The 17,829-nt window shown below is 31.4% G+C and overlaps 1 protein-coding gene and 1 long non-coding RNA gene across 4 annotated transcripts; one reads left to right on the forward strand and one right to left on the reverse strand.

The window, feature by feature from the left end:
- The first annotated feature begins 203 nt into the window (after positions 1–203).
- LOC126721244 (uncharacterized) lies at positions 204–7,529 on the forward strand. 2 transcript variants are annotated; one of them, XR_007653878.1, is made up of 5 exons: positions 204–224; positions 382–458; positions 4,885–4,974; positions 6,036–6,349; positions 6,718–7,529. It is a non-coding gene; the product is annotated as an uncharacterized LOC126721244 (long non-coding RNA). The 2 variants fall into 2 exon arrangements; XR_007653876.1 differs by lacking the exon at positions 204–224 and having other exon boundaries at positions 241–458.
- Positions 5,728–8,316, reverse strand: LOC126721215 (NAC domain-containing protein 90). 2 transcript variants are annotated; one of them, XM_050424271.1, is made up of 3 exons: positions 8,045–8,316; positions 7,623–7,915; positions 5,728–6,148 (listed from the first exon to the last, which is right to left on the reverse strand). In XM_050424271.1, the coding sequence occupies exons 1-3, from the start codon at positions 8,196–8,198 to the stop codon at positions 6,032–6,034; spliced, it is 564 nt and encodes a 187-aa protein (XP_050280228.1). In that variant the 5' UTR covers positions 8,199–8,316; the 3' UTR covers positions 5,728–6,031. The 2 variants fall into 2 exon arrangements, with proteins under 2 accessions (XP_050280228.1, XP_050280222.1); XM_050424265.1 differs by lacking the exon at positions 5,728–6,148 and adding an exon at positions 6,805–7,380 and having other exon boundaries at positions 8,045–8,297.
- Between the last annotated feature and the right edge of the window lie 9,513 nt (positions 8,317–17,829).

The raw sequence follows: 17,829 nt of genomic DNA on the forward strand, positions 1-17,829 counted from the left end.
GACTGATTGTTAATAATACTAAAAAAAAACGATATTAACGATTATTCAGACAAGAATTAGTATAAACTTATTAATTTAATTGTCAGGAAGAAAAAGAAAAAGAAAAAAAAAAGTAAAAACAGATATTGAATTTTCTGTGGGTGCAGTGTACCTAGTATTGCTCTTTTTGTCCAAACAAAAAAAAAAGAGTCAAAATAGTACCACCCACCCATATGGAAGAGCAGGTAGTGGGTTTAGACTCTAGTGGCGATTGGTGCACACGTGCATAGTGTGTTCACACTGGACACTGCTACACAGGCAAACGCAAAGTCACGCTGTCTGCTGACTCTGCTTCAAAATAGTCTTCTTGATTCACTCACTTTTTTTTTTTTTCTCTTTCAGTCTTGGCCCCCTCAACTTCAGTTATAGTACAGAACTCTGGGCTGCAAAAATGGCGACCAAAAAAGGAAAAAGCAAAGGTACACACGTCCTTTCTCTTTGTACTTCCAAATCTCAATGCATTGCCTTGTAACTTTTGACTTTTCTCTTAACTGTTAACTCTTTGCTTTTCAATACATTAGTTTCTCAGAATGAGTGTGGAAATAAAAGAGGCTTTGAATTGCTCAAAGTTAACGCTCACAGCTCTCTATTTCCTTGAAACATATTTATGATTTCTTTTTTCTTCCATAAAATATATATATTTTTGGTTTGGAACCAAAAAAAGAGTAAGAGAACAGAGATACTTGTTAAAACCATAAATGTTAGGCTAGTTTTAACGTTTTAGGGATTTGGTTGTTTTATATGCTATTGGATGTTGTTTTCCATATGTTAAAGAATGTGTTCAGTTAAAAAAATATTCCCTTTGGGAAGCACCTGGAAAATAACTCCTAACTCCATGCTCTCGGCTCGTGCTCATTAGCATCCTCGATGTAGCTGGGTGTAGCTGTGGCTTATTTGGATCCCTTAATCCCGCAGATCCGGACTCAATAAGTAGAGTGTCACTATGGTCACGCCTAAGTGGAAGACGCCAATTTAAGTCACTCCCCCTCTACTCATTTTTCATCCATTAAAAAAAAAAAAAAAAAAAAAAATCCTTTCTAAATTTGATTACCTGAACTAGTACACTTGCATTCTTTGATAAATGTTCTGCACCACCACTGATTAGGTTCTCAACAAAAATGCAATTTGAATGAAAATGAATGCATTAAAAGTATTTGGATTGTAAGCAATGGGAATTTTCCAATATTTTTGCCTTAACGATAAATTTGTGTGTAAGAATAGTTTTAGTTGAGCCTTTTAGGGAGAAATAATGAATGGAAATGCACGTTTGGCTCTGCTGAATGATTCCTTGAATTGAATCACTTTTTGGTTCTTTGCTTTCTTGAATTACTAGAAGTGTCTGAAGATTATAGATATCCCAATACAAGGTAGATAATCCATAAAAATTTGTTACATAATAAAATACTTTTTGTGTAAATAGCTATAGATTTCCCAATGCTAGGCTTGATAAATTCATGAGACACAAGTGGTCTTGGTAGCAAACAGACCTGTGTAGTTGTGAAGTTAATTAAGGAGCTGCAGCCTGCAGACAGTCCTGTGGAAGAATTTGATAACACTGCTGAATGTGTAAGTGGAACTATGGTGAAATGCATGGTGTGGGATGCATATGAGTGCTGATACACGTGACACACCAGCCAAATGCTAAATTGTGTCAGTGTATGACTAGCTTGTGATTGGTTCTTAAAGTAGTGTAGAGGTTCTCAACTGTATCAACTAGGTGCTGGCATGGGGAGTATGTACACAAGGTTATGACATGTTTAAGTGATATTTCCCAAGCAGCAATTGATTATGAGCAAGAAGAGATTTTATTTTGGGAATTGCTGGAAGCTGCCATAGCTCAGTCTACAGAAATGTTGATAGTTTGTTTATCATAGGATGTGTTTTACTACATTTGATGGAGAAAGTATCAGAAGGGATTTAATATAAGCCACAGTGACACACGTAAACTCTGGTAATTTTTCTGTAACAAAATGGTTAATCTATAATGATGAATAACAATAGATGACAAATTACCAGTTGATATTGTATTCATATTGCTATTTTGTAGCACAATAGATGTAGAAAAGTGCTCATAATACAATTTCAAGCTTAATGCATCAGTGCATATAGCATATATCAGTTAGTTCCAGAGTGGCCCTATATCATACCATTAAGCTAGCCTTAAAACAGCATAGAAACAATAAGGCAGCACATGTGTTTCAAAAAATTATCAAGTAAGAAACTAAAAGAGCTGGAACAAGAAAGAACCCCCCAAAAAAGTAGAAAACAAATTACCATTAATTAATATTATTTTAAAGAGAAACCAATGAGCAATATACTCAGCCAAAGGTAACGTTTACAGGTTTAAAGAGCTGCTGAAATATGTTTCCTTGTGGCTAATGCTAGGAACTCTCTCCATCTCGTTATATTTTCCTTTGATAGCCAACAATTTATTAGTGATTGTTTTATATATGTATTCATCATAGGAATACCATTTCTGGGCTTAGTTAATAGGAGTAAATGAAAGGGGTTGAAAATTCACTTAGGACTTCATAATTTGGAATAAGAGTGCATCACTACTTTGAGACATTTGAATAGTCGGTTGAGGTGGAAAAGACCTACTGCTAACTGTTATGCATGCCTTCAGATTTATTAAAAGCCCATGCAGTATGGGGTGGCACATTTTTAGCTTTGAAGCCTATCAGGAGATTATCATTGGGATTTGAGATGAGCAATGGCGCATACACCTGAAACACAACTATAGCCTCAATGAAGGATCAACAATAGGCTATTTCATATCAGCTGTATGTTGGCATGAGTCTATGCCTATTTATTAGTACAGGATGAGTCATCTTGTTCTTATTGTAATGTATAGCAAAAGAGATAAAAAATTAGTTGCCACTGGTCAACATAAGTCATACTTGTTGCATTGACAAAGACAAAAACCATTATGATTTTTCCTTTTTGATAAGAATTACCACATATAATTGACCTTTCATGTACAAAGTCTTATGTTTATTATTCAATTGCTTCATTTCTATCTCCAGCATTTCTTTGAATCCTAACACAGCGATAATCATATTCTTATTACAGTTGACTTCTTTTTCGTCATGCCTAACTGAAGACTCACAATTTTGGAATTTATATTCTCCCACTCGTTCAGCACTATGTTTCCACCAAGATGATGTTTATTTTCATGCTTGCTGTTTGTTAAAATTATTAGGGCTAAAGAAATGCTTTCTGGTGTTAGACTACCTTGAATCTCTGTCCATTTTTTCATTGAAGATTGTATCTAAATAGTCTATATATAAATATTTTTTGGTTTATACATTATTTAAAACAGTCACTATCCGTGCTCAATATGAAATATCCCTCTTCTGCTTATATTTCCATCAAACATCCATTTGTTCTTCTCATGATTTGTACCAGTTGCTTGAGACTCATTAAGATTAAATAATCAACTTTGCTTTGTTTGATGTGATGTGTGGCTTGACTTTGCCACCGCAGAAAATATAGATTCTTGGATTTTCTATCTACCCTTTGCATGGATATCATTGGTAACACAAATTAATGTTTTTACCTCATCATTTAAAACAATCACTATCCGTGCTCAATATGAAAAATTCCTCTTCTGCTTGTATTTCCATCAAACATCCATTTGTTCTTCTCATGATTTGTACCAGTTGCTTGAGACTCATTAAGATTAAATAATCAACTTTGCTTTGTTTGATGTGATGTGTGGCTTGACTTTGCCACTGCAGAAAATATAGATTCTTGGATTTTCTATCTACCCTTTGCATGGATATCATTGGTAACACAAATTAATGTTTTTACCTCATCATTTAAAACAATCACTATCCGTGCTCCATATGAAAAATCCCTCTTCTGCTTGTATTTCCATCAAACATCCATTTGTTCTTCTCATGATTTGTACCAGTTGCTTGAGACTCATTAAGATTAAATAATCAACTTTGCTTTGTTTGATGTGATGTGTGGCTTGACTTTGCCACCGCAGAAAATATAGATTATTGGATTTTCTATCTACCCTTTGCATGGATGTCATTGGTAACACAAATTAATGTTTTTACCTTAGTTTATGCAAGTTAAAACCAGTTGCATACACTACCCACTTTGTTGAGCAGAAATTCTGCATTTAAATTGAGGATCCAGAGATGTGAGGAAGTACCCTTTTTTTCTCAAAATTTCATGCAGTTTAAGTTTGCAATAGGTCTGCCATCAGGGGTGGTTCTACATTAGAGCTTGGGGGGCATAGCCTATAAAACTTCTTGAATTCCTTATGTTTTCCTTACACATTCAAGGACAGTATTTAGTAAAATATATGGAATGCCCCCCAAAAATTATCTCACATATAACTCTAAAATCTATATTATAAATAATTTTTTCCTCTAATTTGAATTCTATTATCATAGTTCTACCCTTGTCTTCCATGACTTGAGTTACAATTATTAAACCTCTTGGCAACTGCATTTAACAACGATGTTGTACATTGGCTTATCTTCTTTATGCTCAAGTATGTTCAATACATGCGAACATTGCACATCCACCATTTGCTGGTTATCCAATGGAACGGTGCTATTCCATTGGAAACAACATTACTTGTTCTGAGTACCATTGTTCCTTAAAAAAATTATTATTGTTATTTCTGTATAATGTAATGAAAGAGAATCTTGCTTATAAAACAGTTGATGGAAAAACTATTTTGACATTTGAAGATGTAATACAAAGCTAGAGTTATTCGTATGATGCCATTATGATTCCAATGATTGCACCGTGTCAATTTACATCTTTTAAACCTCAAGTTGCTTGCATGCGTTGACTTTTGATCCCTATTTTTCACTTCCTCAGGAGTCATCATCAATTTTGCACATTTTTCAACGAAACAGGACATCTGTCAGCCTCTGCCTTTTCACTAGCAGAAGCGTATAAATACAATATGTATGTAGCCACTCTTTTGATGATTACCGTCCATATATGGCGTTGCTAATTATCATGTTTTCTTACCTCTTGTTATTGATTGTAAGAAAAGAGAATATGAATTTCTATACTTTCATCATGCTATTCTGCTGACCCAGTCATCCAACCAAGTTGCTTCTACCTGGAAAGTTTTGGTTAAAATTCAATTTAGTCCCTTGACTTTTTCTTCAATTTCAAATTAGTCCCTAAAGTTTAATTTTTGTCAATTTAGTCTCTCACTTTGTTAAAATAAGTCAATGTGGCATTCCATTCAAATCTGTTGGCAAACAATGATGTTTGAGCATCCTTAAAAAAAAAGAAAAAAAAAAGGTGTGTGTGTGTGTGTATATATATATATATATATATATAAAACTGAAAACATTCATGAGAAGTGGCATTTAATAGATCTTGTTGTTTGATTTGTTTAAAAAAAATTTGAACGACTTCATTTGCTAACAAAATTTGGACGGAGGATTTTGTTAAATTACCGACTGTTTCAAAAGTTTAAGTTGTTAGGAAATTGTGAATTTAATCACTTAACCATAAGTTTAACACTCCCCCTCACTTGTGGGCATAAACTTCCCCTTAATAAGTGGGGGTCCAACAAGTGGGAATTTAACATTTTAAATGGGAGGTAGATTAAAGCCAGAGATCGAACTCAGGATCTCCTGCTCTGATACCATGTTAAATTACCGACTGTCCCAAAAGCTTAAACTGTTAGGAAATGGTGAATTTAATCACTTAACCAAAAGTTTAACAGACTTATTTGACAATTGAAGTAAAAGTCAAGCGACTAATTTGAATTTCAGCCTTTCTATAATTATATTTTTGGCCATCTTTTATTCTTTTGTGAATATAAATCAGAAAAGTAACCTTTTTTTTTGCACAGAACAGTTATAACTATGCAAAAAAAAAAAAAAAATGAAAGTAACTGCAGAGTTACTTTCACTATGCCACCCCTGAAGACAATTTGTGATGAATCTCAAAATATGAAAGTAACTGCAGAGTTACATATTGTCATTACCATCATGTTCTATTGTCAGGCTGCAGAGTCATTTGTTTTGATGGTTGAAGTCCTTTCGAATCTTGACCAAGTCTTAATATCTTCTACTGTCACCATGCCCGCCTTGAAGAGTGAAGACAATTTACAATGAATCTGCAAACATGAAAATAACTACAGAGTTACATATTGCATGGTTTTGATTGGCCATTTGTAAGCTTTAACTGATCCAACTGAAACTGTTGGCAATTTTTTGGAAGCAAACCAGGAATTCAAGTGAAAGCATCATTTTCGAAGGCAAGAATGGCATATAATGTGAATTGTAGGCTAGTCCTTATACAATTGAAGAAGGAAGAGGTTCGAATTTTTTTTCTTTTCTTTTTTGGATCATCTATTTTGGAATGCGTGAAGGTCAAATTCATGTTACTGTGTTATAGAACAATACCTTGGAATGGTTTGTGATCTAGTTACTTGTTTTGGAATTTAAAATGTTACATTGTTTGTATCAGTTTACTTAAAAAATTACATATGAATATATGATTGCATTAGATGCCAAGTCAAGTTGGAGAAAACAATTGAGTTCCATATTTTTCTAATTACATATATGCAAAATAACTAATAAATGATTTTTTGTGTGCATGTGTTGTTCCAGTTTTTTTCCTAGTCTATATCTGTATATAATTCTTACTTGATTTTGAAATATGACTTCCTATTGCCTAATCCAGGTTCACAAGTTGTGCTTGGGAAGTTGACGGTTTCAATGGGAGAGAGAAAAGGTGATGCCATTTTCAAACTTAAAAATAAAGTTGAAGTTTGTCAGGATGCAATCTTGAAACTGATTATAGCTGAATGCATTTGACAGTTTAGCTCTGCTACACCCCCATCAGACCTTACATCTTATTCCTAGCTTGTAGTTGATCTACAAAAATAATTGAATTTCTCATATTACAAATCTTTTACATCTTTCTAATTCTCTGTTACTCTTCTATCACTTTCTGTGACGAAGTCAAAAAAAAAAAAAAAATCTAAAGTAAGCTATCCTATTGCCTATGTCATTTAGTTCAATTTGCTGAACGGGGCTGCAGCTCTGAACATTGATTGACTTAGGGCCAATTTAGTTGTTCCCACTCCCATAGAGGTTGTTCTAGACCATCATTCATCTCCCAGTTAAAGCCATCAATCTCTGGGAGATCAACATGGTCTCCTCCCGAGTGAGAATTTTCAGACGAGCTTGTTTTCTCTACCATTGTGGCTTTCTGAGAAGATGTTGCATCCCTGTTATCACCAAGCTGTGGTGTCTCTCTTGTTGACATTTCTGGGCGTCGATCAAATGCTCGAAAGCTTCCAGAAACCACATACACTCGGCACAAACTGAACTCATGCCTCAACTACAGGAAATAAATAGTGGAATAGGATACGATAATTAGAAATTCTGTTTAAAAAAAAAAAAAAGTAGAAAACTATTTTCCATCTTTGGGAAAAAAAAAAAAACATAAGCATGGGACTCAATACTCATGTGAGAGAGTGTTATATGCAACTATTACGCAAGACGCCAATACTCAATGAGATATGGTCTCCGGCCCATTGTAGAAAAAAAGAAAACAAAAGAACTTTAGCATTGCATATGCACCTTGGGAACTACGGTGCTAGATGAGCTTGGCACTTCTTCAATGGCTCTGTACTCATTCATCTTCCATTTGGTTTTTCTTCCAGTGGGTGCCTTCCCCTTATAGAAAACCATGGTTTTCTTCACTCCAATCACACGATTATCTGACGAATACACATAGCCAGGAGAGCCTGTTGCTTTCCAGTACCCAGATTCTGTAGTTCTGCTGGGTCTTCCTCCCCTAGCTTCTCTTTCTTGTCTTGGTGTAAAGAAAAACCATTGCTCAGTGTCTGCTTGACACATCTCTCCTGAAAGTTCTGCAACACAAATAAAAACCAAGTCAGCATACTCACAATACCATTTAGCTCAAACTTAAAAACCATTTCTAAAGCATACACAATTGGGTTAAAATGAAAGTGGAGTTAGTTTGTGGAAGAGATATGTACTTGGAAGGTGCCAAGGCTCTATGTCATAAATGCTGATGACTGGGATAACTCGTTGCACATCAGGTCTCTTCCCTTCAAGCTTGTTGTGTAGGTAAAAGGAAACGAGCTCTTCTTCAGTTGGGTAGAAACGAAAACCAGGTGGGAGTTGTTCCATTGTTGATGAGAGTTTTGAGAGCTTGTAATTGTGTTTGAAATTTTGAATTGCTGTGTGTTTTTAAATGGCGTGAAGTCTTTATATATAGAGGGGTAGATAGCACGGTAGTATTAGAAAGAATGAGAAAGTGGGGAAGTTTGTGATTGGGTGGAAACTTCCACGCGGTTATGCGAGAAAATGTTGTCTATCTGTCCTATGATGTCTTTCCGTAGTGGTAATAGAAACGTCAAATAAAATAATATCCACTCTTTGTAGTTTTGAACCAGTCAGCTTTCTCTTTCTTCCCTATATTGCAAATTGCAACTCTAGCTTTTGTTCTGTGCAGCCTCGTGCTAATCAAATTTTGAATGTACAACTGTTTTTGTGGGTCTCCAATGAATTTGCATCATCTTGACGTAATCATGTATACTACTATATTTTGCTCCACAAAAAAAAAAAAAAAAAAAAAAAAAAAAAAAAAAAAAAATCTATACTACTATTTAAAGCGCTTCTCTTGTTTGGACTGAATTTTTTTTTCCAAAATACCCCTACACCCCTATGTTAAGGAAGTAGAGACCAAATTATAGGATAGTCTTATAAAAATACATGTCTAACTTGCATTAAAACATTGCCTACAAAATAGAAACACTCTTTCACTAACCCACTTCTTCAAAGTAACTATACATTTATTTTTTATAAATAGAAAAATAAGTTAAACAACCCATGTTTTTTTATTTTTTTTCCTATAAAAAAAAAAAACCTACGTTTCTAATACTTTATTATTTTTTTAAAAAACACCCCACATTTATCCAAAAAAAAAAAAACTAAATTGATTTATACACATTTTTTTTGTTTTTTGGTTTTTTTCCTAAAAAAAAAAACCCCCACATTTATCCAAAAACAAAAAAAAAAAAAAATCAAAAAAAAAAAACTAAACTGAATAGATATATATTCGTTTTTTTTTTTTTTTTTTTTTAAGTAGATACATCTTTAATTTCCACTAAAACATTGCATATAAAACATGACTACTTTTTGATGATTTTCAAATTGCTTTATCCATTTATAAAAAATAAAAATAAAAATAAAACAAACACACGTTTCTTTGTAAAAACACATCTACCATACTAATAAAAAAAACACATCTACCGTTATTGCAAAAAAAAAAATATATATATATATATATATATATTGAACTAGAAGAACCTTTGAGCACACCCTCCAGTAATCGAGAAATTATATAATACTCATGGTGGATCACGTCATTTGTACACTATTCCATTAAAAGACTTCTACTTGTTTAAATTGTTAGGTTAGCTTATGATAATAAAAATTTTTGTTAAACCAATTTTAAATAAATGGGAGTTTTTAAGAGGAATGGTGGACGGTGATGTGATCAACGTTGAGGATTGTATAATTTCTGCAAGTAATCAACTTGTTAAGTGAGTTTAGAAACATGGCCAGATGCCCCTTACAATCTTGCTTGGTTCTGTGGGCCTTTCTCTCTCTCTTTCACATTTTTTTTAGAGGATTATGGATCAAATTTCTTCAAATGTATTCTATTGGAATCATATAGAATTGATATTTCTGGATTTTGTATAAGACTCGTTTATGACATTAACAATAAGTTATTGTGGTTTACGCTTGTAGCTCAATTAATTGACGTTTCCTAATGTCTCCAATAGAAACATCCAGGGTTAATATTCCCTCTCTCCCAGTTATCGAATTATAAAAAATAAAAAAAATAAAATTATTGTGCTTTACATCCAACAATAATTATTTTGCATGTTCGACGTTTATAGCATCCCTCTTACAATATGTGAGTCTCACATAGTTATGAGGTCCACATGCTATAGGAATGTTATGTAGGCTAGGTGTATGCGATATTTTCTTCTACATCCTGACATTCCTAGATCATGTAACAATAGTATTTTTATTTTTCTCATCCCGTGTTGGCGTTTAACTAATTGCATTGGCAAAAACTGCCTCTCAAGGCTAAGCATTTCCTTAGATGTGATATATTAGGAGCAATTCCTTAGATGTGATATATTAGGTTTTCTAATTAAATTTAAACATATAGATACATTGAATTTAATTATTTTTGGAAAAGATAACACTATTTATGTTTCATTGGTCAATGTAACCATGTACTTAGATTTAATTGAAAAAACTAATGTACTGCATCTAAAGGCAAATAAAAAATCCAACTCAATTAGTGCAATGAAAAATAATTTCCCAAAACCTGTCACACCAACTACTAAAATACAATTAATTTAATTAAAATTCTAGTCACTTGACTATAATCATTTCCTTGATAGATACGATGAAATCTCAACTTATAGTGTCTGCTTCTTGATGATTGTTCTTTATCATAAAGTTCTAGATACCAATTAGTTTTTTGTGTAAGCGAGGATTGAACATTAAGAGCCCGTCTAGTAGCAGTGTTTAAATATTGTTGTTTAGTTTTCAGTGTTGTGAAAATACGTATTTGAGTATTATAGAAATACGTGAAAGAAGTGTTAGTTTTATTTAAACACTGAAAACTGTTGTTTAAAACAAGTACCAAATAGCCTCTAAATATCGAGAAATTATAAAGTCTATATGGTGGACAAGTGACGTGGTCCACCATTCTACTAAAAGACTCACATCTATTTAAAATTGTTGAGTTAGAAATTTTTTTTTAAACAGAAATTGATTACTGACTCAGCAATTTTAAACAAGTGAATCTTTTAGTAGAATAGTGGACAAATGATGTGGTTCATCAGAGGACTGTATAATTTCTCCTAAATATCTTATTGACAATAAGAGACTTGATCGGTCAAACTAACTAGAACCCACACTATAATTTTTTCCTTGAAAGGGAAGTAAATTAATAACTAACATTAAATATGAAGATCATTTCTACGATAAATTACTAGGTCTACTAGGAGGACTGTTGAAATGGTTTTCCCAACCAATGAGATGATGTTATCAATGTTAACGTGTGAGTCAACTTCCTAATCAATATAAAAAATTACCATATATTATTACATTTGTGTAAATGACAATATTTCATTAGTTGGGAGAACCATGGAGGACAACCGTTTGAAACTAATAAATTCTCCTCTTTCTACCCTGTTATGTATTCTCCATTAATAAAATTTATCCAGCAAGGCATATACGTTAAAAGGAATTCTCTGTCATCAAGGCAATTTGCAAGAGTGATCTATTTCTTCTAGAACAATGGTGGAGGAATGTTACGTTACCTGAATGATTTTTCTTACTGAAAATCTTTTCTTTTCTTTTCTTTTTTTAAAAATTCCGGGCAGGCATTGGCCCAGTTGGCGTGAAGGTTGGGAGCTGGAACGATTCAGGTGGCGCCTACGCGGCCTACAACATTTGTTTCACGCGCAAAACCGGGTCATTGTTCTTAAAAGAGGTGAGAAATAAGAACACACACTTTGTCTTATTTCTCTTGGCAAGGAATGATGGAAATTAAGCTCAAGCATTAAAAATGTGTATATATATACATATATAATCCTCTGAGGAAAAAAAACAAGAAGAAAAATTCTCAACCATAATATATAAATTTCATTCATGTAGGAGACTATGTGCCTGTTTGTTTGCACTTTCAAATGACAAAAAACACTTTTTACTTCAAAGTTCAAAATGCTAGGTGTTTGATGAGTATTAAAAAACTGCTTTATCAAGAAAGTTGATTTTTTAAAAAGTGCAAAACTCCTAAAAAGCCAAAGGAATTGTTGGTTCAATTACCAAATTACCTACTTGTTTTATTAAAAACCCAACTTTATTCTTTAAAACTCGTCATGTCAAAACAAGATAACACCATATTCAATAAGACAAAAACATTATTAAAATAGTGATATTGATATTATTAAAAATAGATAACATTAATTAAAGTAAGATAAAAACATACTTGATTCAAAATTTTTAGAATAACAAATAGTTGATGCTAAAAAAAACTAACATTATTAAAATAATACCAATAATAGTAATAGTAATAACAAATAATTATGACAATAATATATATTTATTATTATTATTATTATTATTAAGTAGCTTTTTTTTTTAGTAAGTATTATGAAGTAGTTGATTTAAAAATGAAATAAACTCACTTATATATATATTGTTCTTTTTGGTAATTTACCACTCAAATCACCACTTTTATAAATGTTAGCCAAACATTTTAACTTTTTCAAAAAATACAATTTCATACTGCACTTTTTAAAAAACCTCACTTTTTCAAAAAATCCAATTTCAAAAGGCTTAACCAAACACTCCCTATATAGATATAGGAATAGGAATGTGTGTTACTCTCACTCGGACATCAATTTAATTAGTTGCTTGTGTTTGTAACGATTTAAGTCTGGCAATAAATGATTGGTAGTAGGTACATAGCGTAGGTGCTGGGAATTTACCTGCGTCGGTGGTTTTGCCCACACACCAGTTGACGTGTATCTAATATATTTTTTGAGTATTATGAGTGTTGGGTTTAAGCTTATTTTTATAATCGTTTAATAATACGACTTTACTTATAACCCTTTTTTTTGAGAATCACTTTACTTATAACCCTATCTCAATAGAATTAAAGTTTGTAATTTTTTTTTTTATCCCAGCGCAGATTTAGGGTGAGGATTTTTTTTTTTTTTTTTTTTTATAAGGAAAATGTTAATCATTGCTTCAAGAACATTGGTTTAAGAATCATTTTTAAAAATATTTTTTGAAAAAATAATAAAATAGTTAACTTTGTTAACAGTTTTTTATTTTTTCCATGAAAGTAGTGTAAATCTTCTAAAAAAAATGAAAGTAGCGTAAAATTTTTTCTAATATAGTTTATTAACGATTGCCCTAAGGACACTCGTTAACACTACTATTTTTTTAAATCTTTCTAATTCTCTTCAATTACCTCATGTGGTCCCTAGCTATCTAACATGTCATGTTTGCTAAATTTGGTCCTCATGCGATTCTATTTGAGAGTCTAAATGCAGTTGGAAATCTTGGTAATGACCAATGACTTTCACTATCCTAGCCTAGGGCCCTAGAGTGAAATTAATGACATCTAAAATGCAAATGAAATCAATCAGAATCTAATGAGAAAATTAAGTTTCCTTAAATATCTTTAGATGTGTCATGTGAAATCTTTTACTTTTTCTACCCCAAGTGCAAATTAGTCAAGTGGAAAGAAGAAGTGCTCTGACCACACGATAAGAAAAAAGGGTGATCCGATGACATTGGTATGGTACCGACCTAAGACTCTCTAATATTTAGGTCAGATTAAGAGAGGATAATGTAGCTTAATTGTTTCTCATACATGGATGAATAAGACCAGTGGTTCTTATATAGGGGTGGTGTGTGACTATTGATGGTCATTTATGTTTCCCTCTCATGAATGCTATTAAAACTCTCATTGGCATCGATTACTTTCTGAATGGGATTTTGAGACTGTTGTGTAACGGTAGTCCACTAACGTGCCTTTAAATGCTTTCATAGATTATTCACCCATTTATGGTGATTTTGGTTGGCGGCCCAACATGATTTGGGGCTTAAGGTGAAAATTTTATGCGGAACCTTTTATATGTAAATATTAATTAAACAAAATTATTTAATATTAAACAAAATCAAGGTTTTTTTCTTGAGAAATCAAATCAAGGTTAATTTGACACAATAAATACATAACTTGATGAATAATATCAACTAAACTAATGTTAATTTCATATAGAGAATTGAATATCATAGTTGAATCATAAATTTTAATAAAATTAAATAAAAATATATTATTATTAAAAAGAATAATTTATTTTAAATATATGGCGATGCATAGTTAAGTAAAGTTGTAATCTAATTTTTAACTTTATATCTCATGTATTTAAGTGAGAGAAATAGATATTTTTTGATATGTGTTTTTTATATATTGGTTTACAAAAATTAAAATCTCAAACTATTAGGAGAGATTAATGTATAATTGATGACTTAGCACATTTGCAAAATTAAAAAAAAAAAAAAAAAAAAAACCATTTTAGGCTTTCAATTGGGTTAGGTTTCTATTGGTTCGTACTTTGGGAGTATTGATAGAAATGAAAAGAAAAAATGCGAAAAAAAAAAAAAAAACACTACAAAATGTTTACAATATGATGTGACAAAAACTATTATTGATGAATTTCATCAATCTAATTTATAAATGTTTAAATTACTTCTTTTGTGATCGGTGATATGCCAATTTGTAAGCCTATAGTAGAATTTGTGATATCCTTGGCATCATTTTTTTTAATAAAAAAAATGCACAACTATTAAAAAAAAAATATATATATATATATATAATTTTATAAAATTTTGGGCCTTTGACAATGGAGGAGGGGGCCTCTTTCCTTAAGGGTAAATTATTATTATTATTATTTTATTTTTATTTTTTTGTGGTAAGGCCTTAGGCCTAGGCCTTGGGTCGGCCTTGGTTGAATAATAGGTCATTCAAGGGTTTGGAAGAGACCTCTCTTTCTGAAATTCCTTTCCCTAAAACTACACAATAATGTAGATCTCAACCCCGTCCCTCACCCCAAGTCTATTGTATTTCCAAGCAAATAGATGAGAATGTTTTTCAAATGTATAACCAAACACCAAAGAAACCTAGTTTTTCCTCGAAAACGTTTTATGTTGAAACAAATGTAACATAAAAACCAAATTTTAGGGTAAATTAGAAAATATGTAGGCTTTAAAAAAAAATTATATCACAATATTAGAAAAAATTAACAAAATGTCAATCATTTTCATTTTATATTATTATTAGGGTTAATTATATTTTACATTTAAAATTGAAGGGACTATAAAATTTTAGGGTTTAATATGATACTAGTGAAACTATATAGGACAAAGTTTGATTATAAACTTGGTTGTAGTTTAAAACTACAATTTCACTCAATATTTTTTATTAGATGTGAATTTTGACAAATCTACCATTAGATTACATTCTTATATCTCTCATGCTTGCAAAATTTCCAAAAGATCAAAGATCTATACCTATATTATCAATCAATTATTTAAATTGCAAGTTTTTGTAGTTCAAAATTATGCATAAAAAACAAGTTTATGGATTATATAGTAAATAACATCTGATTGACACAAATTTTGACATATATGTTAAAAGCGTAAAGAATATGTAATCCAACAGTTAAATTTTCAAAATGTGTAACAATGTTAGACTATAACTAAATTTGTAGCCAAACTTTGTCTAATTATATATTGGTTTAATTTGTAATAACAAGAAATCTTACGTGTGTGTATGTGTGTGTGTGTATATATATAATACTAATTAGTAAGAAGGATGAGAAGAGGAATAGATAAAAATTTAATAGGTGTAAAGTGTCTATTTGGGAACAGCTTATTTAGTTGAAATTGAAAATCTTTTGTTGAAAGTATTGTAGATAAAGATAAAAGGTATATGAAATAGTACAGTGAGATTTATAAATAATACCAAAAAGTACAATGTGACCCATGAATAGTAGTAAAAATAAGCTGAATAATAAAAAAAAAAGATGGCTTTTTAAGCCATGCCAAACACACACTAAGTCTCAAACTCACATTGTTGTGTACACACTTAATAAAGTAGCATCCAATTCCCTTCTCTAAGTATTCACATTAGTGGTGCTAAAAAACTTAGCTTTTAACACCTCAAAAACTTTATTTATTTTATCACCCCATTTAACAATACACTCTACATCTTATCTCTTACTTTAGAACATCACCCATTAAAATAATAAAAAACATCCACCTACGAAACTTGCTATAGTTGGAGAGAGAGAGAGAGAAAAGAAAAGAAAAAGCAAGTAGCAAGTTGTTAAATTTTTTTAGATTTAGAAGTTCTTATATAGCATATATTTTGATGTCTTTGCATATATTTAGAAGTTCTTACATCCACCCAATATGAATGCTCTTAATAATGTTGGATAGAGTTAAAAAGAAAGATCCTTAGTTTTTTATTTTTATTTATTTTTGGGTGACCCCAAGTCATTAAAGAGAAGAAGAGGAGTATGTATCGATAGATCTCATAAGTGTAAGATTCAAGTCCGCCTAAATTGAAATGTCTATAGATTACAAAAATATTTTAACATTTATTATAGAGCTAAAATCCAACATCGTTAACCCCTCCTTTGAGGGTTGAAGGAGTCCTTACTCCTTAACAAAAGTTAATGCCTTCTCAAACGTCATCACCAATAGAAAACAGAAAGATTTTTTTGATATAATTAATGATACGAAAAAGACCTAAGTTGTGACTTGTAAGATGTATGCCTATTTTATTATCATTTGTTTTCTGGATAAAACAAAGTTCCAATTTTTGTGGCATAATTGAATGCCACATACTCGTACGACACATTATAAAGCAACTCCGAAACTTTCTGTCCTTCGTCAGCAAGACCCAGTCTACCTGATACCGAAAGGGAAAACAAAACTAAATTTAATAGAATTGGAGTAACGTTGCTATCATTCAAAAAACTCAAAAAGCCATCCATGCACGCGGACTTGGGGAAAACTTTTTCATACCTAAATCCACTTTGTTTTCCGCTTCGTTTCCGCGTTTAAGATAAGGAAAAGTTATCTTCTAGGACCTGTACGTGGAACTTCTCTCATATTATACCGAGTCTTCTTAAATATAACAAAGATAATCTATTTTATGGTTAATTTTATTTATTTTTTGAATTTAATGCGTTAAATTGTCTATTGTTTTAAAAACTTAAACTATTATGATATGATGATAAATGTATTCATTTTTAATCGCATATTTCTAACATTATCTTTCACATATGAGCTCAAATTTCCTTTTAATAGGTGAGGAGGTCCAACATATGGGATTTAATATGGTATTAGAGCATAATTTAATCATTTAAACATGGTACATTATTTTAGATTGATATGTAATATCTATTTTTTTTTCTTTTATAAATATGATAGAAATATAACTTTTGGCAATTTATTTTATGATAACATTCATTTTATGATATTTTTTTTTATTATTATGTTAAAATATCAATCGGTTTTTTGTATGGACAGATTTCTTGAATCATGAATCTCTTATTTGACAATAAAATATTTTATTAATTGAGCACTAAAATCCAAAACATCTTATCTTACCTATAAAATAGATTAATTCATACGAAAAAAATATTCTCTTTCCTCAAAGGGCCAAGAAACTTACCAAAAGTGAGAAAGGGCTCCACATAAGATCTTATGTGAGATACTTTGTCTCAAATCTTATTTAAGCTACAGGGACCTCGTATGAGCTGTGCCTCACTAGCTTGTGCGGTCTTAGCACTCGCAATATAGCAAGCATATTATTGGTGACCTTTAGGGGTTGATGGTTGGAAAAAGGGACAGAAAATTATATATTTAGGGTATGTTTAGATACAATTTATTTTTGTTGAAACTAAAAACTGAAAATATTGTAACAAAATAATTTTTAAATATGTGAAAAATTACTGTTCACTCTTTTTTTTACCGTTTATATACCTTGGTGCATTAGTCATAAAAAAATAAAAAAAACAATCCCGCAAAATGCGCAAGAGGGACAATCGTGAACGTGGACGCTGTATCCAAACCAGGCTTAAGCGTATTAAGTAATGAATAAAATGAGAGATTGAGAGACCTCGATCTATGGCTGTATCGCGGT

This window comes from Quercus robur, chromosome 1 (genome assembly GCF_932294415.1).
Source record: "Quercus robur chromosome 1, dhQueRobu3.1, whole genome shotgun sequence".
Classification (NCBI taxonomy): domain Eukaryota; kingdom Viridiplantae; phylum Streptophyta; class Magnoliopsida; order Fagales; family Fagaceae; genus Quercus; species Quercus robur.